Source organism: Aethalodelphis obliquidens, unplaced genomic scaffold, assembly GCF_003676395.1.
Source record: "Aethalodelphis obliquidens isolate GAN/ISIS:26980383/991018 unplaced genomic scaffold, ASM367639v1 scaffold18, whole genome shotgun sequence".
In the NCBI taxonomy this organism is placed as follows: domain Eukaryota; kingdom Metazoa; phylum Chordata; class Mammalia; order Artiodactyla; family Delphinidae; genus Aethalodelphis; species Aethalodelphis obliquidens.
This window is the reverse complement of record NW_020837962.1, coordinates 30,814,868-30,835,644: the sequence shown is the minus strand read 5'-3', so window position 1 is coordinate 30,835,644 and position 20,777 is coordinate 30,814,868. Positions and strand designations below refer to the sequence as shown.

The 20,777-nt window shown below is 41.1% G+C and overlaps 1 protein-coding gene across 3 annotated transcripts in view; it reads right to left on the bottom strand.

Moving 5' to 3' along the window:
* The window catches only part of SLC23A2 (solute carrier family 23 member 2), a 150,913-nt gene that overhangs the window by 16,503 nt on the left and 113,633 nt on the right, over positions 1-20,777 (bottom strand). For all 3 annotated transcript variants that reach the window (XM_027118228.1, XM_027118229.1, XM_027118231.1), the window contains 5 exons: positions 14,697-14,785; positions 13,605-13,675; positions 12,475-12,656; positions 2,532-2,652; positions 1,851-2,007 (listed from right to left, as the gene is read on the bottom strand). In XM_027118228.1, coding sequence (XP_026974029.1) covers positions 1,851-2,007; positions 2,532-2,652; positions 12,475-12,656; positions 13,605-13,675; positions 14,697-14,785 — 620 coding nt within the window. The remainder of the gene's footprint in view (positions 1-1,850; positions 2,008-2,531; positions 2,653-12,474; positions 12,657-13,604; positions 13,676-14,696; positions 14,786-20,777) is intronic.

The following is a 20,777-nucleotide window of genomic DNA, read 5'->3' as shown; positions in this document are numbered from 1 at the left end:
CCCTTTTCCTTCAGATTATTTATTTAAATTTTAAACCTGCTGGCTTCCAGCCTTCTATTTAAGTCTGTTATTTCATCTTTCCTCTTATCTAGAAGCTTTAATTTATTTTGTTACTTTATAGCAGGTTTCTCAACTCGGCACTGTTGACGTTTTGGACCAGAAATCTGTATTTTAACAACTAATCCAGGTAATTCTTAGCATATTAAAGACTAAGAACCACTGCTCTAGATATATGAAAACTTGTCTCTGGATTAAGCCAAATCATTAGAGAGTACATAAGACTACATCCTCTGGCTCTGGAAGTAGCTCTTTATCTAGGGGAGCTCTGGCAATAGAGAAGCTGGTGGCAGTCAAGGGCTGTTGTCAAGAGGAGCCAGACAGCACTCTCTGCTGTCATGACATTAAGGTCCTGTCCAACTCAGTTATGCCTCCTTGTGCATGGGCCCCATGGTACCTGAGCAAAATCTCTCTGGTCTTTCAACACACGCACAGCTGGTTCTCCTGGACACCCCACTCTGTGTTTCTATTTGTGCTCATCTTGGGAGCTACATGCACAGGCAGCGAGGACCACCCCGCATGTGCCGTGGGGGCTTCCTCCTACCTGCCCTCCCATGCCTCCCCTGACTCCCTCACCAATCGACTTTTAAACTCACTTTATCTCAGATTACATGTATGTTTATGAACCATGTACTGGGGGAGAATGGGGGGACGAATTTGTGTATACATAAATACATACTTATACCATATAATCTGATGAGAATGTTTTTTAGAAAGACTAAGCTTTTTACAGTGTTTGTAAATGTGTCAAGACCAGAAGGAACAACTGCCAGCATCCTTATCATTTAACATGCTTAGAACAGTTATCTTTTCTTTTTTTTCGGCCATGTCATGGCATGTGGGATCTTAGTTCCCTGACCAGGAATTGAACCCGTGCCCCCTGCAATGGAAGCACAAGAGCCCCAGCCACTGGACCTCCAGGGAAGTCCTTAGAACAGTTATCTCTAACCCAGTCTTAATATCCTTGGCTTTTCCTCCTTGTCATAAAATATGAAAATGTAACTGCTGGACAGGGGCATAAATTGGCACAACCCAACTAAGTTCAGGTTTCCATTCTAATAAAAACCTTAAATGCCAGGAACAGACTCTTTACAATACAACAACAAGCATGCAATCATCACTGGGTTCACACCAATCACTTTCGGGGCTGGGGTCTAGAAAACGCTACACATGAATCCAAGTGATACCTCACAGATGGGGATTGTACATCCCTGCCACCTGGCCAAGAGTTACCCAACACTGAAATTATAACGTAAGATCCATCATCCATCCATTTGTGAATGAATATTAGTTTACCTGACAGCTGTGACCAAATTAAAAAAAAATTATAGCTACCCATTAAAAGATTATACAAACTCCATCATGCTTGAGCCATCTGCTAATCTTCAGGCCCCTCCCACTCAAGTCTGTTCATTTCAGTGGCTTGGGTACTGTGCAGCTCTGTACTTGCCTTTCTAAGCAGCTGCCCTCAAATCCTGGCCACCAGAGATCAAATCTGGCAAGAGACACCTTTATGTCTGGGATTTTCCCTTAGTGGAACCAAAAGAAACAACCAGTATACCTGAGAAGGGAGCTGGTTAGTCTCTGTGTGTTAATTATGGCCCTCTGGGGACAAAGCCTCCTGCCTCCCTTTTCTGCGGTCTAATCCTCTAAGGGCCAGAATGGTAAGACTTCCAGGGCATGCTCTGGGACAAAGAAGGCCTTTCGTGTTGGAGAGCCTCCTGCCAACTTCCAACTCCTCTAGGTTGGGCCCTTGTGGGCTCCTGACCCCTCTTGGCCACCAGAATACTTACATGGGTATGGGACCTTAAACCACGGGGCTACCAGAAGCACACCCTGCCTGGCATCAGTTCGAGCGTAGAAGCCGTACTTCGCACTATCAGGAGGGAAGACATCTGTTACTGTGAAGATGAAGCAGAGCAGCCAGGACACAAGGATGGCCAGGATGATCTGAAGTGGTCAAAGGAAAAAGCTCTGTCAGGCCAACAGAAGTGGTGGTTGTTGGCAAAAGACGCCTTCCTGCAGTCGGAATATCATACCCCAGAGCCCATCATCATCAGTACTTTGCAGAAAAAATACATAAGGGATCTGCTTAGAAACTATTCCTTGAATGGAATCACATTTAGAGAGAGCAATTTTATGTAGTGAAGTGATTTAGTCCGAATCTGGCTAGTAAAATAAGAATAATGGATAATGGGCCTGGAAAGGCCACATGGAGTCAGACCTCCCTCAATTCCAAGGACAATCAATGTCCTCTCACATACTGCTAAAAGGACTCCAGCATTGGAAACTTCCACTGCTTTTAAATTTTAGGTCCATGGTGATTTGGGTGGTCATTAGTACCCTGATATCATCACACAGACATGGTCCCCCCAGGATGACCTGCTTAAAACCCCTCTTCTCATATAAACATTTTACATATGAACCAAAGGCAATATTGCCAAAAAAAAAAAAAAAAAAAGGTGACTACTCACAGGGAACATTTTGAAAAGCTGTAACTTGTATGCAGTCCATCCTTTCTTGGATTTGTAAATTGGGAGAGGAAATTTAACATTTCTGGCATATTGAGAAAACAGTAATACTAGGAAAATTGTCCTGAGGAGAGAAAGAAAATGATCTAGGTTAAAGGCTGTTATATCTGTGTTAAAAATAATACTCAAATCTTCAATGGCAAAATTGACCACACGTGTTCAACTCATTTCTCTACAAAGCTGCTCGTCCTCTATCATTTGGGAAATCATATTTTTTGGAAATGATTTTTAGATCTTAACATTTCTAGATATGGAAATGAAATTGTCATGTAAATGCTTTCGCTAAATATTCCTTAATAGAATAAGAAAACCCAAAGAATGTACACACTGATAGGAAAATCTCACACTATGTAAGGGAAAAAAACAAGATGCCAGATACAACATACTGCACAGTATAATTACAACTATAAATTAACTAAAAAGCAGCTACCACACAAGAGTGCATGTACACACACACATGCATGCATACAAACAGGTAAGAAGGACAGGATCCAAAATGCTCACAAGGATTGGCTTCAGGTGGCAATGTGATTTGTGACCTTTTTCCCCCCACTTTTCTGTATTTTCTGATTTACTTGTAAGGAACATAAATTACTTTTAAAAAGCAAAAAGTAAAACTTCAATATTTAAGAAAGCTATATACAGTAGAATTCAGTATTAATAATAATATTCCTGAGAGGTTTCTGTGTCAGACATTACACATAGGTCTTCCTGCCCATCATCCCAGCCTTCTACAGCGGCTTCTATAACCATCCACTTTACAGAGAAACAAAGCCAGCAGTCCAAGATCATGCAGCTACGTGGGCCAGAGGTCTAGCTCTACAGCCTGGGTTCTGAACTACCTTGCCGCACTGTTTGTGAAGGCAGGGATGCCTGGGTTGACTCAACAGTTTCTCTCTACCGAGTTCCACACTCTTGACCCAGGTACACTGAATGCTGCAGGAGGCAGGTCGGCTGGTCACCCCCCTGCAGCAGGACCCAACACAACCTCATCTGTCTGGTGCCCCATGTGTGGCAGGTGTGGGATGGCTTCCCACCGCTGAAATGATGAAGGAGTACAACAATATGTCTCATCACCCATAGGGACTCATTCTTTCCCTTACAACCTGAGGTAGAGTTGGCAGGAAGAGTTGATTCTCAGTCAAAGTTAAGCTTAAGTGTTCCTGGGCGCAATTCTAATTGGTGAGATGGAATTATCAGTTTCATTAAGAGCTGGTCAACTGTAGCTTCATGGTCACATTCCACCTGAGGTGTTGACTGCAGCCAGCCACCACTCTACCATCTCCCCACCTATGCAGGCACTTTGCTGACCTGGTACCACCACAAAGTCATCAGACCAGTACCAGTTCAAGGATGAAAACATAAATGGTGCCCAAGTTATTCCAACTCCCCCAGGAAGGTGAAGTTTAACAAAAACCAATATGATAATGAGGGATACTAAAACAGGTGTATTTTAAACTTAGACCAACGTAAAATTTTCATGTCTTAAAAAAGTTATTGGTTTCCTTCCAAAGTATATACTAAAATCCAAAAAAGCCTGGTATCTATTATTACTGTTATAATTATTGCAGACAACATCCCACCTGACAGTTACACCTGCATTATGGTGTTCACTTTTCAAAGCACGTTTAAAAATGGAAAGGAAACACATAACAGAATACAAGGAAGGTCACCCAGATCTCAGGCTCAAATATGGCAACTGAAATTGAGTAAGTGAACTGGGCAGGTGAACACTACTCTTCTATTTTTATCCTCAAATACACTTGTGGGGCAGGTAGGGCAGGCAGCCCCACTGCAGAGAGGCAGAAGCAGAGGCTCAGCAGTGGGTGATGTGTCTGAGTTCATAAGACTTGGCCTAGCACATAAGGGACAGGATCTGAGCCCGGATCCTCAGGCCAGGGTTCTTGTCCACCACATCAGGTGTTTTCCATCTCGTTACATTTTGTTTGTTTGTCTACCTTTGTTTTTTTTGTTTTTTTTTGGTTTTTTTAGGAGTGTGTGTGTGTGTGTGTGTAGGGTGTGTGTGTGTGTGTGTGTGTGTGTAGGGGTGTGTGTATATGGGGGTGTGTGTTGTGGTTAGGAGTGTGTGTGTGTGTTGTGGTTAGGAGTGTATATGTGTATGTAGGGGTGTGTGTATATGGGTGTGTGTGCTGTGGTTAGGAGTGTGTGTGTGTGTAGGGGGTGTGTGTTTGTGTAGGGGTGTGTGTATATGGGTGTGTGTGTTGTGGTTAGGAGTGTGTGTGTGTGTGTGTGTGTGTGTAGGGATGTGTGTATATATGCGTGTGTGTGTGTACGCGTGTGTGTTATAGATGTCTGCCTTTGTTTTAACCTTACCTATATTATGCAAGCAATGCATACTAAGATGTAGAAAAATTATAAAAGGCTGATAAGCAAAAAGAGCCAAAATCTTGAAGACTACTCATCATCTCACATTGGGCGATAAGCATGCAGCATTCTGGTCTATCAATTCCCAGGGCTTTTTAGAGCAGCGGTCCCCAACCTTTTTGGCACCAGGGACCGGTTTTGTGGAAGACAATTTTTCCACAGACGGCAGTGGGATGGGGGGTAGATGGTTCAGGTGGTCATGTGAGCAATGGGGAGCGGCAGGTGAAGCTTCGCTCACTCGCCCGCCACTCACCTCCTGCTGTGCGGCCTGGTACCTAACAGACTGCGGACCAGTACTGGTCCGCGGCCTGGGAGTTGAGGACGCCTGTTTTAGAGCATGTCATCGGGTCCCAGGCACCAGGATTAGAGAGGGAGACAGGACTATCTGATGTCATCCTTGCCCCTAGAGCACAAACAGGTCATCATTTGGACCAAACTCGAATCATACTTTACATGCTGCTTCCCAACTAGCTTGCAGCCTCAGTTAACACCCTCACCTCAAGAGATGGCAACCTGCATCAGCACCTTAGTGGCTGCTTAGCATTCCATCTACTGGATGTACCACATCTTATTTAAACATGTCCCCTAAGGTACGACATTGGGAGCAACAGAAACAACTGCAATGAATCATCCTTCTCTGGTACCAGTCTGAATGTCTCCTTATGACAAGTTCCTAGGACTAGAACAGATCTGTCAAACAGTGAACACCTTATTAAAAAGTGTTTGATACAAACTGCTAAATATATACAGAAAGGTTGGGTGAATTTACAATCCCACACAGAGACCAATGTCCATCTGCTAATGTGACCAACAAGGGCTTAATTTCCAAAATATACAAACAGCTCATACAACTCAATAACAAAAAACCAAACAACCCAATTGAAAAATGGGCAGAAAACCGAAATAGACATTTCTCCAAAGAAGACACACAGATGGCCAACAGGCACATGAAAAGATGCTCAACATCACTAATTATTAAAGAAATGCAAATCAAAACTACAATGAGGTATCACCTCACACTGGTCAGAATGGCCATCATTTGCAGTGGTTAAGAATCTGCCTGCCAATGCAGGGGACATGGGTTTGAGCCCTGGTCTGGGAAGATCCCACATGCCATGGAACAACTAAGCCCGTGTGCCACGGAGTAACTAAGCCCGTGTGCCACAACTACTGAGCCCGTGTGCTGCAACTACTGAAGCCTGAGCGCCTAGACCCCATGCTCCGCAACAAGAGAAGCCCCTGCTCACCACAACTAGAGAAAGCCCATGCGTAGCAACGAAGACCTAATGCAGACAAAAATAATTAATTAATTAATCTTTTAAAAAAAGAATGACCATCATTAAAAAGTCTATAAAAAACGAATGCTGGAGAGGGTGTGGAGAAAAGGGAGCCCTCCTGCACTGCTGGTGGGAATGCAAATTGGCGCAGCCACTATGGAGGTTCCTCAGAAAACTAAAAACAGAGTTGCCATATGACCCTGCAATCCCACTCTTGGGGATATATCTGGAGAAAACTCTAATTCAAAAAGATACATGCACCCCAATGTTCACTGCAGCACTATTTACAATAGCCAAGACATGGAAATAACTTAAGTGTCCATAGATAGATGAATAGATAAAGAAGATGTGGTACAGAAACTAACACGATATTGTAAATGAACTATACTTCAATTAAAAAAAAAACACGTACACTTAAAAAAAAAAAGATGTGGTACATATATGCAATGGAATACTACTTAGCCATAAAAAAGAATGAAATAATGCCATTCGCAGCAACATGGATGGACCTAGAGATTATCATACTAAGTCAGAAGGAGAAAGACAAATACCATATGATATCACTTATATGTGGAATCTAAAATATGACACAAATGAATTTATCTATAAAATAGAACAGACTCACAGACATAGAAAACAGACTTGTGGTTGCGAAGGGGGAGGGGGGAGGGGAGGGATGGACTGGGAGTTTGGGATTAGCAGATGCAAACTATTGTATATAGAATGGATAAACAAGAAGATCCTGAGACTTCCCTGGTGGTCCAGTGGTTAAGACTCCATGCTTCCACTGCAGGGGGCACGGGTTTGACCCCTGGTCGGGAAACTAAGATTCTGTATGCCGCGTGGCACAGCCAAAAAAAACCCCAAAACAAACAAACAAACAAAAAATAAAAAAACAAGGTCCTACTGTATAGCACAGGGAACTATATTCAATACCCTGTGATAAACCATAATGAAAAAGAATGTGTATATAAGAATCACTTTGCTGTACAGTAGAAATTAACACAACATTGTAAATCAACTATACTTCAATAAAATAAATTTTTTAAAAAAAGAGTGTCCATTTGCTACTCACTGCAACACAGGGTCTTATACTTTTAAATCCCTACCAACTTCATCAATTTAAAAAACTGTATCATCATTTATTTTAATATTCATTCTTTACACATGAGAATAGGTATTTCAGCATTGTTTGCAACAGCAAATATTTTAAACAACGTGCTTGAGTATCAACTGGGGAATGGTTTAATATAGACTATTTCATACTACTTAACATTGTGCAGTTGTACAAAGAATGAAAAAGACCTAAACACATTGTCTTGGAAATGTGACCCCGACAAATTATTGGAATGAAAAACAAATTATAAAATAATGGTAAAGCTGTATATGTGCACATGTTTGTATTTCTGCATCAATAATATAAAATATGGAAGGATAAATACTACATTTTTGTTAGTTATTCATGAGAAGATTTTTTAGAGGGATGGGGGTGTGTGGGAGGGACCATTACTTTACTTTAGATTTCTCTGTTTAATTATTATTAAACCTCAAAATCCTAGAATTTCAATGAATTTGGGGGTACAGACAAAATGAGACTTTTCTTGAGCATTTGGTGATGGTACATGGCAATTTATTACACTATTCTACTTTTGAATAGGTTCTAAGTTATCCACAAGAAAAGTAAACAGAAAATAAATATTCTCAGGAAAAACATGGGACTTATGCATCATGTTAGAAACGGCAGGTACTGGTTCACCCCATTTCCTCTTCCCTGAGAATCTGTCTCTAAATGCCACATCTATCGGCTGACTCAGGAGCCCATGTTGACCCAGCACCAATACCCCCACTGCTAAAACGTTCCATATGAATATGCAATTTGATAACCAGGGAGGGCAACCCTTTTTAAACACTAATTGGTTTATTTGTATTTCTTTTTTTCTGTTAAGTGGTTGTTCGTACAATACCCTTCATTCACTACTCCACCAGGACTCTCTCTCCTTTAAATTAATTGGTGAAACTCTATGAATTGGGAACATTAGCCTTTCTTGTGGAGTTTGTTATATTTTCCCAGATTCATTTAAAATTTAGTTTCATTGGTTTTTGATATGAGTTTTAAATTCATCAGTAGTAAAATCAATCTTCCTCTTTCCATATCTGCTTTATCTAACCTGTTTTTTTATGATTATACACTTATGTAGGTTTCCTTGTAGCATTTTCATGGTTTTATTTTCTGTATGTAAGTAATTGAAATGTATTTCTGATATAAACCAGAAATCTAGCTTTTTTCCAAATAATTATCTTCCTACACAGTTCTCCCATTCCTCACTGATTTTGAATATGACCTGCCATCATATACTAAATATTAGTTTTTTTTATTGGTTATGTTTCTAGCCTTCCTATTCTGCTCTACCAATGTCCACCCTGTCTCAGGTCACAGTGTTGTTATTAAATTCTGGAATGTATTTTAATTATTGTTAAGGGCAAGTCATCATTTCCTTCTCCCTGACTTTCTCTGTATTGATCCATATTATTTTATTTTCTTGTCTTACGCATTGGCTACACATCCAGAACAACTCTAAATGATACTGATAATAAACATGCTTATCTCAGTTTCTGATTTCAATAGGCAGGCCTAATTTAAGTCTTTCACCATTAATGTACGGGGCATTTAAGAATCTTATTTATCACTGCTAACAGTTTGCAGTAGGGATACAGGTTGAACTTGATCAATTTTTAAAAATTTGTCACCATGATTTTTATTAATAAAACCCACCAGAGACCTATAATGAATTTTATTAATAAATTTTCTAATATTTAATCATCCTTGAGTTCCTGAAATGATAAATACATTGCCCTTTTATTATATTATCTATAGCGGCGTTTTCCCAAACCATGTTCCAAGGAACATTCTTTTCAGATTATGTTTATAGATGTAGCACTTCAAAAATTAAGTATGTGCAGAGCTGTCTACTAAGGCTCTTTTCTGAAAGTTTTCTATACACTTACATCTTAGAGATTGCACGGAGCCTTACAGTAGACAAAAATGCTGAGTTTTAGATGCTACTACCTGAATATATTTGCTCAGGGTTTTACACAACCCCAGGAAGGAAAAAGTTGGTCCAGGATCTCCCTTTTGCACTAGCTCTGTCAGGATTTGCCATTAGGATAGAACTGTGAAGTTTCCCTTCTTTTTCAAAGCTCCAGGAACAGTTTAAACAGTGCAGGAATTCTCTGTTCCTTGAAGATGTAATACACTCACTGTCTAATCAATGGAGCACATCCTTTAGGAATGAAAGTCCTTCCACAACATCTTGACTTTTCTTCCCATGGTCAAGGGTATGCTCACACCTCCCGACCCTCCCCCTTCACTTATTCACAATGTTCTCACTGAACGCCTGCCCTGGGACAGATGGTGAACCAGGTGCTGTCGGTGCCATGGTGACTGCCCTCATACAGCTGATATCCCAAGCACAAAAGAAGAGCTCTGGAAACTAAAAAACAGGAGAGCAGAAATAAAAACCTCAATGGAAGGAGTCATAAAGCTGAGGAAAATTCCTATGAATACAGAAAAAAGATGAAGAGATGGAAGACAGGAGAGGAAAGTTAAGAGGACGACTTTGGGAGGACCAACATTCTAGAAGTTCCAGAAAGAGAGAGACAAGCAGGGATGGAGGGGAGGAGGGCATCTTTGAAGTAATTCAAGATCATTTCCCATGAACACCTGAGATTCCAAAGAGAAGAGGCCAAGAGTGCCAAGCCCGAGATGTAAACAGACCACCAAGGGGCAGCATGTGAGGTTTCCAACATCGTGATGACAAGACCTAAAAGCTTCTAGAATTCCAGCAAAAGGAGGAGACAGAAGAGGTGGCCTTGAAGACATAATGGCCAAGCATTTTACAGGACTGAGAATGGACAGGAAGGGAACAAAAAAGGAGCTGGAGACCAGTTTGGAAGTGATGGCTGGGAGTGGTGGCAATGACAGTCCAGAGGATAGACTGGGGATTTGTTTGTTCTGGAGGTAGGACAGAATGATGGGCTGTACGTGGGGAATGAGGAAAAGTGAAGAAAGAAGGATGACTGCAGGGCTTCTGGCTTAAGCACCTGGGTGTGTGGCTGTGCCACTGAGAGGACGACAGAAGGAACTGGTTTGGGGGCAAGGAGGGAATGAAAAGTTTGGAGCTTTCTTCCTTTGAAGTTTGAAATGTCTTGTGTAACAGCAAATGGAGAGGGCAAGTCAGGGGTTCGATCTGTAAGTCTGAGTTCAGAGACCTGGGCTTCAGGTTCCTGTGGAAGCCACCAGCATAATGCATGTCTGTTGATGCCACAAACTGGATGAGATGTCCCAGGGGAAGAGCATGTGGACAGGAGGAGGCCCAGGACCAAGTTCTGAGGAGCCCTAATATCCAGATGTCAGGGGGAGAAGGAGTCAATTTTGATTATTTATCAAATGAAACAGCTGGGAAACCACCTATTCTATTATTCTTTTTTTTAAGTTTCGGGGCAGGAACACAGATTCAACACATCTTCCCTGGAGCTGCAGTTTTATCCCTCCCTTTGTGCGTGCATTCCTTTCTCACCTTAATTAGCCCTGCCAGAAGCCTATCTATAGTATATGTTTGCCATTCTCCAAAGAACCACCTTTGGGATGTATCACTTCTATTTGTTTCATGTTTTTTGTATCTTTACTAATTCTTTCCCCTGCTTTCACTGTGTTCATTTTTTATCATGTTTTTCTAGTTTCTGGAGATAAGCTCTTCATGTACTTCATTTTTATTTGACTTTTCTTGAGAACAACTGACTGCTCTGTGTGACCAGTGCTGTTATCGTCATCATTTGCTAAATTGTCAGCAATTGTGAAATTCTGAGTTCCTCTCTGAGTTATTTACAATGGTGTTCTTTTGCTTCTAAGTCGTTTGGGGGTTTTGTTCACTCTTTTATTATTGGTTCCTAAAGTTTACTGCGTGATGGTAAATACAATTTCTCCTTTTTGGAACTTACTGCATTTCACTGAGTGAACATTCTTATGTGCCTTATACTCACCCATCCTGGTATAGAAATATTGACAACCTTTGGTGAAATGAGAAAATTAAGAGCAACACTGGATATTTTCCTATACCTTAATTTATAATGATACATGGATTACAATTATGCAAGGATTCACTTTATTTGTAAACCATGTTCTAACACAGAGAGGCAGAATTAAGTGTTATGGGTTAAGTTCTAGTCAGACTATTTGGGTTTTGAAAACCATCGTGGTCACTTACTAGCTGTGTGACTCTAGGCAACTAACTCCGCATCTTTGTCCCTCGATTTCTTTAGCTGTTAAACAGGGATAACATTGGTACCTATCTTAATTTATAATATATACAACCAGTGGTATATAACACTGATGCACAGGCTCAGCAAGTACTGCTTGTTATTTAATAATTACAGAACATTTTACAAAGCAAAACATAAACAATTAGAAATCCTCTTGTATTGTTATTAAATTTTTTAAGCAATTTTACTGATCGGTAAAATTCTAGTCTTGGAACCATTTCCCTATGATATGGTCAACTCTTACATATGCTCTACAGATACACACAGAGAATGTGGGTTCTATCTGTGGTATATAGAATTCTGTGGCTCTAATAATCTTATAAAGTTCTGGATGTCTTTACTGACATTACTTAAAAAGGGGTAAGTGACATCTTTAATCAACTTCAAGTACTGTGCAAAAGGACTGGCACTGACTAGCAGGACTCTGGAAAGAGTAACAGCTTCCTGACAGATGTGCAGAGCTATCTGGCCGAGGAGCCAAATCACCTTTGATGTCAACACACCTCCTGCAGCATCTCTGTCTCCTGCCAGTCTGGAAGTATTTTTGAGTCTCATCTAAAGGATTCAGCTTCTTGGTATTCCAGCTCATGTGTATGAGACTTGGCATGACCACAAAAGTCAAGAGTTAATGGTGTCACCATCTTACTCCCATCCCAAAGTTTAAAACCTTACAACCCTCCCTCTACACATCACTGCCAAATCTGTCTTTGGAATACCTTGGCTGCATGTTACTTCAATAATTCCCTGGCATGAAGCAAATAAAGTTTAAACTACCAGACTAATCTTAATTTAAGTGTCTCCTGAAGTTCATATAAATGTTCAAAACATTCAAAGAGGCTGTCCCTCAGTGTTGGGAAGAGGGGAGATTTTTACTGTTCACTTTTGAGTGGTCTTGGAACACTTACAGCATGGCGATGCCCCAGTGCTTCCCTGCTCTCTCTCCTGCCGCCTGGAAACCAGAGAGGCCAATGAGGGCCACCGTGGGTGTGATGGTCAGGGGTCCGATGTATTTCAGCAGAGCCCCAGGCAGGCCTAGGAGGCCGATAACCACTTCTATCAATGAGGACATGATGATGGCTCCCTGGATCTGAAGCAAGAGAGGACACAGACGTAAGAGCAAGCTGCTTATACATCACACACTCTAAATGTCACCTGCAACGACAACTGAGAATTCTGTAAGACACCAAGTTATTATATAACAGGCATAACATAGCTGGAAAATTCCTGGCAAACCCCAAAAGAAACCAGTGGGGGTTACTGGGATCTAGCAAACTTAAGTATAACCTGACTAATGTAAGAGTATTACAGAAATGGGCACTGGACACGAAGTCAGCTTGCCTATTCTCACTGATTGAGACAGACATAATTTATAATTCTCATTTAAGACACAACATTCATAACCAGCCTCAGAGGAACAATGCAATACAAAGATTCTTGACTTTAAAAAGTAAGTCGCTGCAGGACATTCAGAAGATAGTGTTATTGACAAAAATTCTAAAGGAATGTTTCTACTGTGCAGAATGGCCATATCTGTGTTAATTCTGAACTAATGGTGAATGATCTTATAGGTTTTGGAAAATCCGGATAAACTGTCAGCTGTTCTTCATACCTAAGGACTCCTACGCCCTGTTCTATTCAAGTACACTGAAGCAGACAAGTGTCTTTAATTCCTTCCACCAATACAGGCAAACACTGAGGCCAGAATAAATAGTTTTGCAACCTATCGACTCTGTGGCTCCTTCCAAAGGGAGCTGTTATGCCGGAGGGTGTAAGCAGACAGGTCTGTGGGTACACATGAGGAGAGGAGGAGAAAGGAGGATGGAAAAGAGGGTAAGAAACAATACTGTCTGGTCACACAAAGCATTTCTGCATGCTTTATTTTACAGTGATGCCATCTACATTTACTTTAACAACAGAAATGAACATGTCAGTACCTGAAACAGAAAAAGAGCAACTGCAATTTACTGGTCACGACCAACACTGAAAATAAGTAGAAACACAAAGAAGCCATAAGCAGACAATGTTTATCTTTTACCTCGCGTATCCGAGGATACCAGATGTGTTCTGTATGTAACAGCTCCGTTGTTCCATTGGCAACCAAAACATCTTAAAAACAAAAACAAAGACAAAATTTTTCTTGGAGTGACACTGATGTTTCACGGGACATATTCATTTCACTCTTTTTAAGAAGAATTTCCTCCCTGTTCTAAGTATATTTGTATAAATACTCATCCCTAAAATTCAAGTTACAACACTATGGCATATCATACTGAGAGGTGGATTCCCCCATTGCTAATTTAACCAAATTTATTCATCAACAAGCGCTCCCGGCTTCTCAAAAGCTGACTGAACTAGTGATATACATTGCTAGTCCCAGCCTAATACAAAGACCAACCTTTGCAAGCAGCTCTTTGACATGCCCAATAGCAAGGTTGCCTGATTGAGATTTTAAAAACCTAGATAAAACAGAGGCCCTTTTCCTGTTCCTAAATCAAATCAGTGGTCACAAAGCAACTCCTAGGAGCAAGGAAGGAAACGAGGGCTAGAAAACTTTGCTCCTATAACCTAAAAATTTAACAATATTTTGAGAGTACAACAGGTCTATGTGATTTCCTCAAATCCCCTATCTGATCTCTTCCTGACCTTACTGGGTTATTTAAGGATCTTTGCAATCACTATGAGGAGAATGGGAGGGGGAATGAAAGTCATTTGCAGAAAACCAAAGCAGCCAGATCCTTAAAAAGCAGAGATGTTTCAGAGAAGGGATGCTATTGCAGCAAAGAGAGTTGTTTAACTGGTGGTTCAAAAAAATCCACTGAAAGAAAGAGGCAGAAAAATAGCACAAATATTTTTCTATTCTTTCCCCATATTTATCAATTTCATTAGCACAGAGAAATGAGGTCCTTTTCTGGTCCTTACTTGCTTTGGGGTTAGGGATGAACAAGTGGATAGAGAGAGACAGAAACATGATCCACAGATTGGAGCGTTCTAAGCTGTTTGTTGGTTGTGTGTTCTGTGCCTGATTCCAGAAAGGATTTAACACTGCTGGGGGCAGCACGCCCAGGCCTCCCTTCTATCACCTGCATTAAAGGACCCCAATGACATATGTGGAAATAACTGCAATTACCTGTGGTGTTACATTTCCATTTATCTAAAGACAGGATGGCTCGAGCAGGGGCCAGAAATGCAAAAGCACTGGCCTGAAACAGGGGTAACCTAAAAGAAACGAGACCAAAACCATGATCACGGCATCAGGAACTACCGAGGTAGTTCACTATTTGACAGCTTAACAGTCTTTTCCATAGACAAACAGCACATGAGTAAATGCAGGCACACCTGGAAGAAAGAGCCCCAGTCTGCAAAGATGTCCTCGGCCACACAGCCAGGGATGCTGGCTTCTCCGTCCTCCCCTCCTGCTGCTCTCCCCACAGACAGCCCCAGGGTGGGCCCTGGGGGAGCTCTGTGGTCAGTGCCAGCACCCCAACACCAGCCCCTGCCATCACCACCTTTCCCCTTGGGGGTGGGGGATGCGGGCATTTGGATGTTTCTGTCCTGCTGAGCTTGTGAGCTCCTTATTAATAAACATCAGTGTACATCTTCTATTTTACCATCCTCCTCCTCTTCTTTCTCCTCCTTTTCAAATTCTTATTGGTTATCATGGAAAAAAATCTATCTCCCCCTGTCGTTCCATTTTGTAAGTCAAAAACTGCCCTAAATCACTGAGGGTAAGCATTAAAATCACGTGAGCTATCTATCTATTGAGGAAAAGGAAAACTGTAAGTTACAAATCAACAGTAGATATAATATTCTTCTTAATCATAAAAAATACTCAAAAGTGCTCGAACTCTTATTTTTAAAGGACCCAGAAAGCTTGCAGACTCTGTTAAATTTCCTGCCTCCAATGTCAAACTAAATGCAGAGATCCTCAGATGCCATCATTCAATCACATTTTAGATACTTCATATTGACTTTATGAACACTGGTACTACTCAAATTCAAAAGATTTTGTCATTTATTATTAGAGATGTATAATGGGCTAACATGGGAACTCAATCACTATCTTTAACATTACTTTGCGGGTAAAATATGAAACTAGCCTTTGGTTAGCAAGGTTAGGAACTCCTAGATGTCCAGATCATTCTTAAATACTCCTAAGCAGCCTTGAATCAGTGTCCTGGCCAGCAGGATAGGAAGCCAGCATGCTCTCCTCTGAGCTGGCAGCATATTCTGCCCTGAGTGATACGGTAACTGGACTGAGAAACAGTGGCTCTGGCTGAAGGACATGTAGCCGCTTTACAAGTCCAGAGCTGGTACACACTATTCTGAGCTATATGAGGGTTAAGATTCTTTTGTTCTCCTGGCCATTTTAATCCTGCAATGAAATCAATTGAGAGATGCTGGCTTTAAGACACAGAGGCAGGCTGCACAGTACAAACCAGATGCAATGCTAGCGGCCACTCCCATGGGCATGCCCTCCACAACCATCCATTAATAAATTACCTGTTGGAGGGGCCTGGCGCATAGTACCATCAAAAGTGGAGTGAAGGTCCCCTGAAGTGGGAATGTATAGCAAAAGGAAAACGCTGCTTGATTTACAAAAATTCCTTAAGCACGATTTTTCAGAAATGTACTGAAAGGGTAAAGGGAGGTCAGCATCTAATCAGGAATGGATGCTACTTCAAATGGTCCAAACAGCATCTGTTTTACTATCATTTCATGTTTCAAGCAATGTAATATGGATTAATATGGATTGCATTTAGAAATCTCATCCTTAGGACCACTGCAATCAACCCTGCATTGGTGACTCACTGGATGTGGGAAAGTGAAGACTGGCTCTGGGCTCCACTCCCGGTGACATGAGTCTCAGTTTGAACCTGCCTGTTGCCTGGGCACCTTTCAGGGAGTGCATTTTATGGCTTTCACCATGACCAAAGGCCTTGAGAGCACTGCTGCAAAGGAGCTCACTCACTTTCACACAACCAGGCCCCTGGGTTCCTTTGAAAGTGGGTGCTAACAGAAAATTCTCACATGTGCTGCCCCAGACAAAGTCTCCCAAGATGACCTGGTAAAAGATGCACATGCCGGCTTATGTGTTCACTCTGCAGCTACGCACACTGCCTGCCACAAGCAGTTCTGGCTGAAAGACAAGCAGCAGGCTTACAGTAAGTATCCCAGCAGTGAAGTGTGGTCTCCATAACTGGCAGCATAAATCAGTGGCTTGACTGAAATATTCTTAGGGAAAGTTGCAGCGAGAGCACACTACTTCATTAAACAAGAGCTCCCCTAAATCAAAATCAACAAAGCCAATTTTCCAAAAAAGAGATTTGAAGATGATAAAGCACTTGATATTCTCAGCTGATAAAGTGGCTTTTCAGGCACTTCCCCAGCATGAAGCTGGTCAATTCCTGAGGCTCTTCACTCACACAATCACCTAAACCTCAGATCCCTGGGCTCTGCAAGCAGACAGGACTGTCTGCTATTTTATTCTCTACTGATGACTGGAGAGGAAACCAATTAAACTGTACTTTTCTTTACATAAGAGGTTAGCAAACTGGACAGTGAAACAAATCTGGCAAACTACTGTTTTCATTGAGTAGAGTTTCACTGGGACATAGCCACCCTCACTCATTCACAAGTTGTCTGTGCCTGCTTTTATGCTTCAATGGTAGAGCTGAATAGTCAAAACAGAGAACACAGAGCCTAAAATATTCACTGCTTATCACTCTATGGAAAAAATTTTGCCGACCTTAAGTGTATCTTAAATATGTGAAGTGTATCTTAAATATGTGAAGATACCCCAAAAATGGATTTCTGCAGATGGAAGTTTTTAAAGTTAATAGTGTTGCTGGATGCCATTAAGAAAAAATCCCTGAGCAGACAGTCACCTTTGTAGTGACACATTCCCATGTCAGGCTCTAGCCCCAGGACAGCAAAAGAACCTAACCAGCCCCAGACAAGTTCTTACTGTGTTCAAAACCCTGCTGGAGGTGCCTCATTTCCTCCTCGGTGTCCAGGTGACCTGAACCCATTCCCCAGTCTAGTCTCTCACTGGCCACTTTACATGCCTGCACTCCAGGCAAGCGGTCTACTTTCTTGCCTCTGAGCCTTTGCTCATCTCTTATGTCATCAATTCATTGCTAATGCTCCATTTCTATTCAACATTGAAGGCACAGAGAAAATACCACTTCCTCTAGGAATTGTTCTCGGCTCCCTTTTTGTCCAATTTTTATCTCCCCCCTTTTTTTTGAATATCACCATAGACACATGGATTCATTTTTTATTCAATTTAATAATATACTTCCATGACTATTCCTTTTAATAATTAAATTGTCTCAAACTTGCCCAGAGCAGCACAGTTCCAGAATTATACCAATGTCACTACTAACAAGACTACTAAGTTTAAGACTTCTCTGTGTTTTCTTTTTCTTAGAATATATCCCATTCAGAGTGTGCAAAGTACTATGTTCTAAAGTCTGTGAATTAATTCTTTTCTCCATGTGGTCAGCAATTTGACATAAAGTTAGGTTCACTTGTTTCTGTTTGTATTCAATTTTAGGGTTTGTGTTTCTTCATCCTTTTAGATTTTATGTTTTGGATATGCTGAACATTTTACGGTTAAAAAAAAAATCAAACCATATAGAGATATACCAGGAAAATGTCACTCCTATCCCCTCCAACCCCCAAATCTGACTTATTGATCATTAACCATTTTTATTAATTTCTAACTTATTCTTGTTTCTTCAAACATATACACACTCTTTTGCAACTTGTTTTTTCAATATATTCCGGAACTTACTGTATACCAGTTCATGGAAATCTTTCTTATTCTTTCTCAGGGTTGCATAGTAATTCATTGTGTGATGTATGGTAGTCTCCTACAGATAGGCATTTAAGTTGTGTTAACTATTTTCCCATTACAAATTACACAGCAATAAAAAAAAACTTTTTGTATTTATTTTGCATTTGTGGGAGTATATCTCCAGGGTAAATTTCTAGAAGTAGGTTGCTGGATCAAATGATAAATGCATATGTACTCTAGATATCGTAACATTCCTCTTCACAGGGACTGAATTATTTTCACTCCTGACAGCAATGTGTAACAATGCCTGTTCTCCCACAGCTTTGCCATCAGAGTGGCCTGTCAAAATCATTTTTTGGGGCTTCCCTGGTGGCGCAGTGGTTGAGGGTCTGCCTGCCGATGCAGGGGACACAGGTTCGTGCCCCGGTCCGGGAAGATCCCCCATGCCGCGGAGCGGCTGGGCAGATGAGCCATGGCCACTGGGCCTGCGCGTCCGGAGCCTGTGCTCCGCAAAGGGAGAGGACACAACAGTGAGAGGCCCACGTACCGCAAAAAAAAAAAATCATTTTTTGTTAATCTGACAAAGGAGACAAATGGTATCTCAGGGTAGCTTTAGTTTGTATTTCTTATTATAAAGTCAATTTGATCCTTTCTTATGGTGAAGGGCCATTATATAGCTTTTTATGTAGCTATTCATGTCTTCTGTCCTTTTTTTCTATACCATTTTTGGTAATTTTTAACTTTGATTTTTCAGAGTTCTTTCTATATTGGAGATATTAGAACTTATCTATATTATGAATATTTTCTCCAGTTTGTCATTTTTGTTTGTTTATGGTATATTTTTACAATGCAAAGCTTAAAAATTTTAAAACATTTAATGGCATCAAATTTATTATCCTTTTATTGTTTCTGGAGTTTGAATCCTAGTTTAAAAGTCTTTCCCAACTTCTAGTTATAAAGGAATTTGCCCTCGTTTTATTCTAATGGTTATATAGTATCATGTTTCTTACATTTGGATCTCTAATCCATTTTCAGTTGATTCAAAGAAAACTTTTAACTAAAGGCAAATCTAACCTTTATCTTCAAATCCATGATATTCTGGTCTTATATGTAAATATCAAAATTATATAAACTATCTCAGTCAACACTTCCAATTAGACACACTCCTAGGGAACCTCAGTAGGAAGCAGCCGACTGGCTCCTCTCCCAGCTCCCAGCAGAAGGCTTCGTCCAGACAGAGCACAGCAATTTAGGAGGGTTGGCTGGGTACAATTTTGATAACCTTTTCAAGCATGATAGTATCAACTATTTCAGGTCAAAAGTTTGTTTTATTACTTAAAGATCTAGCCAGTCACAGAGAAGCATAAGGGAATTCTTTGGGGTGTGGCAATGCTCTATCTGCTGGTTGTGGTGGTGATTAAGTGACTGTACACATGGGTAAAAACTCATCTAACTATGCAAGTGAAAAAGGGAAAATTTTACTGTATGTCAATTACCCCTCAATAGATATGACTTAAAAAATTATGTCTATAAAGTGTCTTTCTGGGAGGAGAAATGGGGGAGGATGGTAACATGGTCCTTAGAATACTAGAGTGAAGTCAAATAGTTACAAAAAACACAAAATTTAAAAAAAAAGAAAAGAGTTTCCCTCTGGGTATTTGACAAGAAGCTCTATCCTCTGCTCCTGTGTAGTGCTGCTCTATCCCTGTACAGCTTTCGCCAGGCAGTCACCTGCCTGAAAAGGAATGATAAAAGGGAGAATTAGTGGGCCATGAGGAAGAAGATGAGCATTTTAGAACAAGTGGGAACATACGGGGCAAGTGAGATGTGACGTTCAAAGAAAAAAGATTGTGGGGAACTAAGTTCATTAACCCCACATATACTAAGAGGACTTAGTCTCCTAGTCTCCTGGAGCATCAGAAATATTAGCAAACAGAGAAACAGCATGTTCACTGAATGGGGAGACCACCCAGAAAAGCTAGAGTTGAAGAAGTCCACCTGTGGCCATGTGGCCAAGGAGCACACCCAACCCCTGCCATGTCATCAAGGACAAGCTGCTCCATTTGGCATACCAGCCTTGCCCACTGCACCCCCATCTGCCTCACCTACACCCACCCTTCCAGAGGGTCCACTAAAATAATGAGCACCAACAGGCAAGTGTGGGCGAGTGCCAGGCATTATCTTATTTGATGCTCACTAACAATTTTATTATTATTATTATCATTTTATGGAGGAGCAAAGGGGACTTTGAGACTAGGTAACTTGCCCAAAGCCACAGAGCTGGTAAACAGTAGAATGGGAGTGACGCCACCTCTGAAGCCAGAGCCCCTCAACACAGCTGGTGAGGGCAAACCTTCCTCCAAGGTCACTACCTCCAGGTTCTCAATGGCCCCCATGTTTTTAATGTAC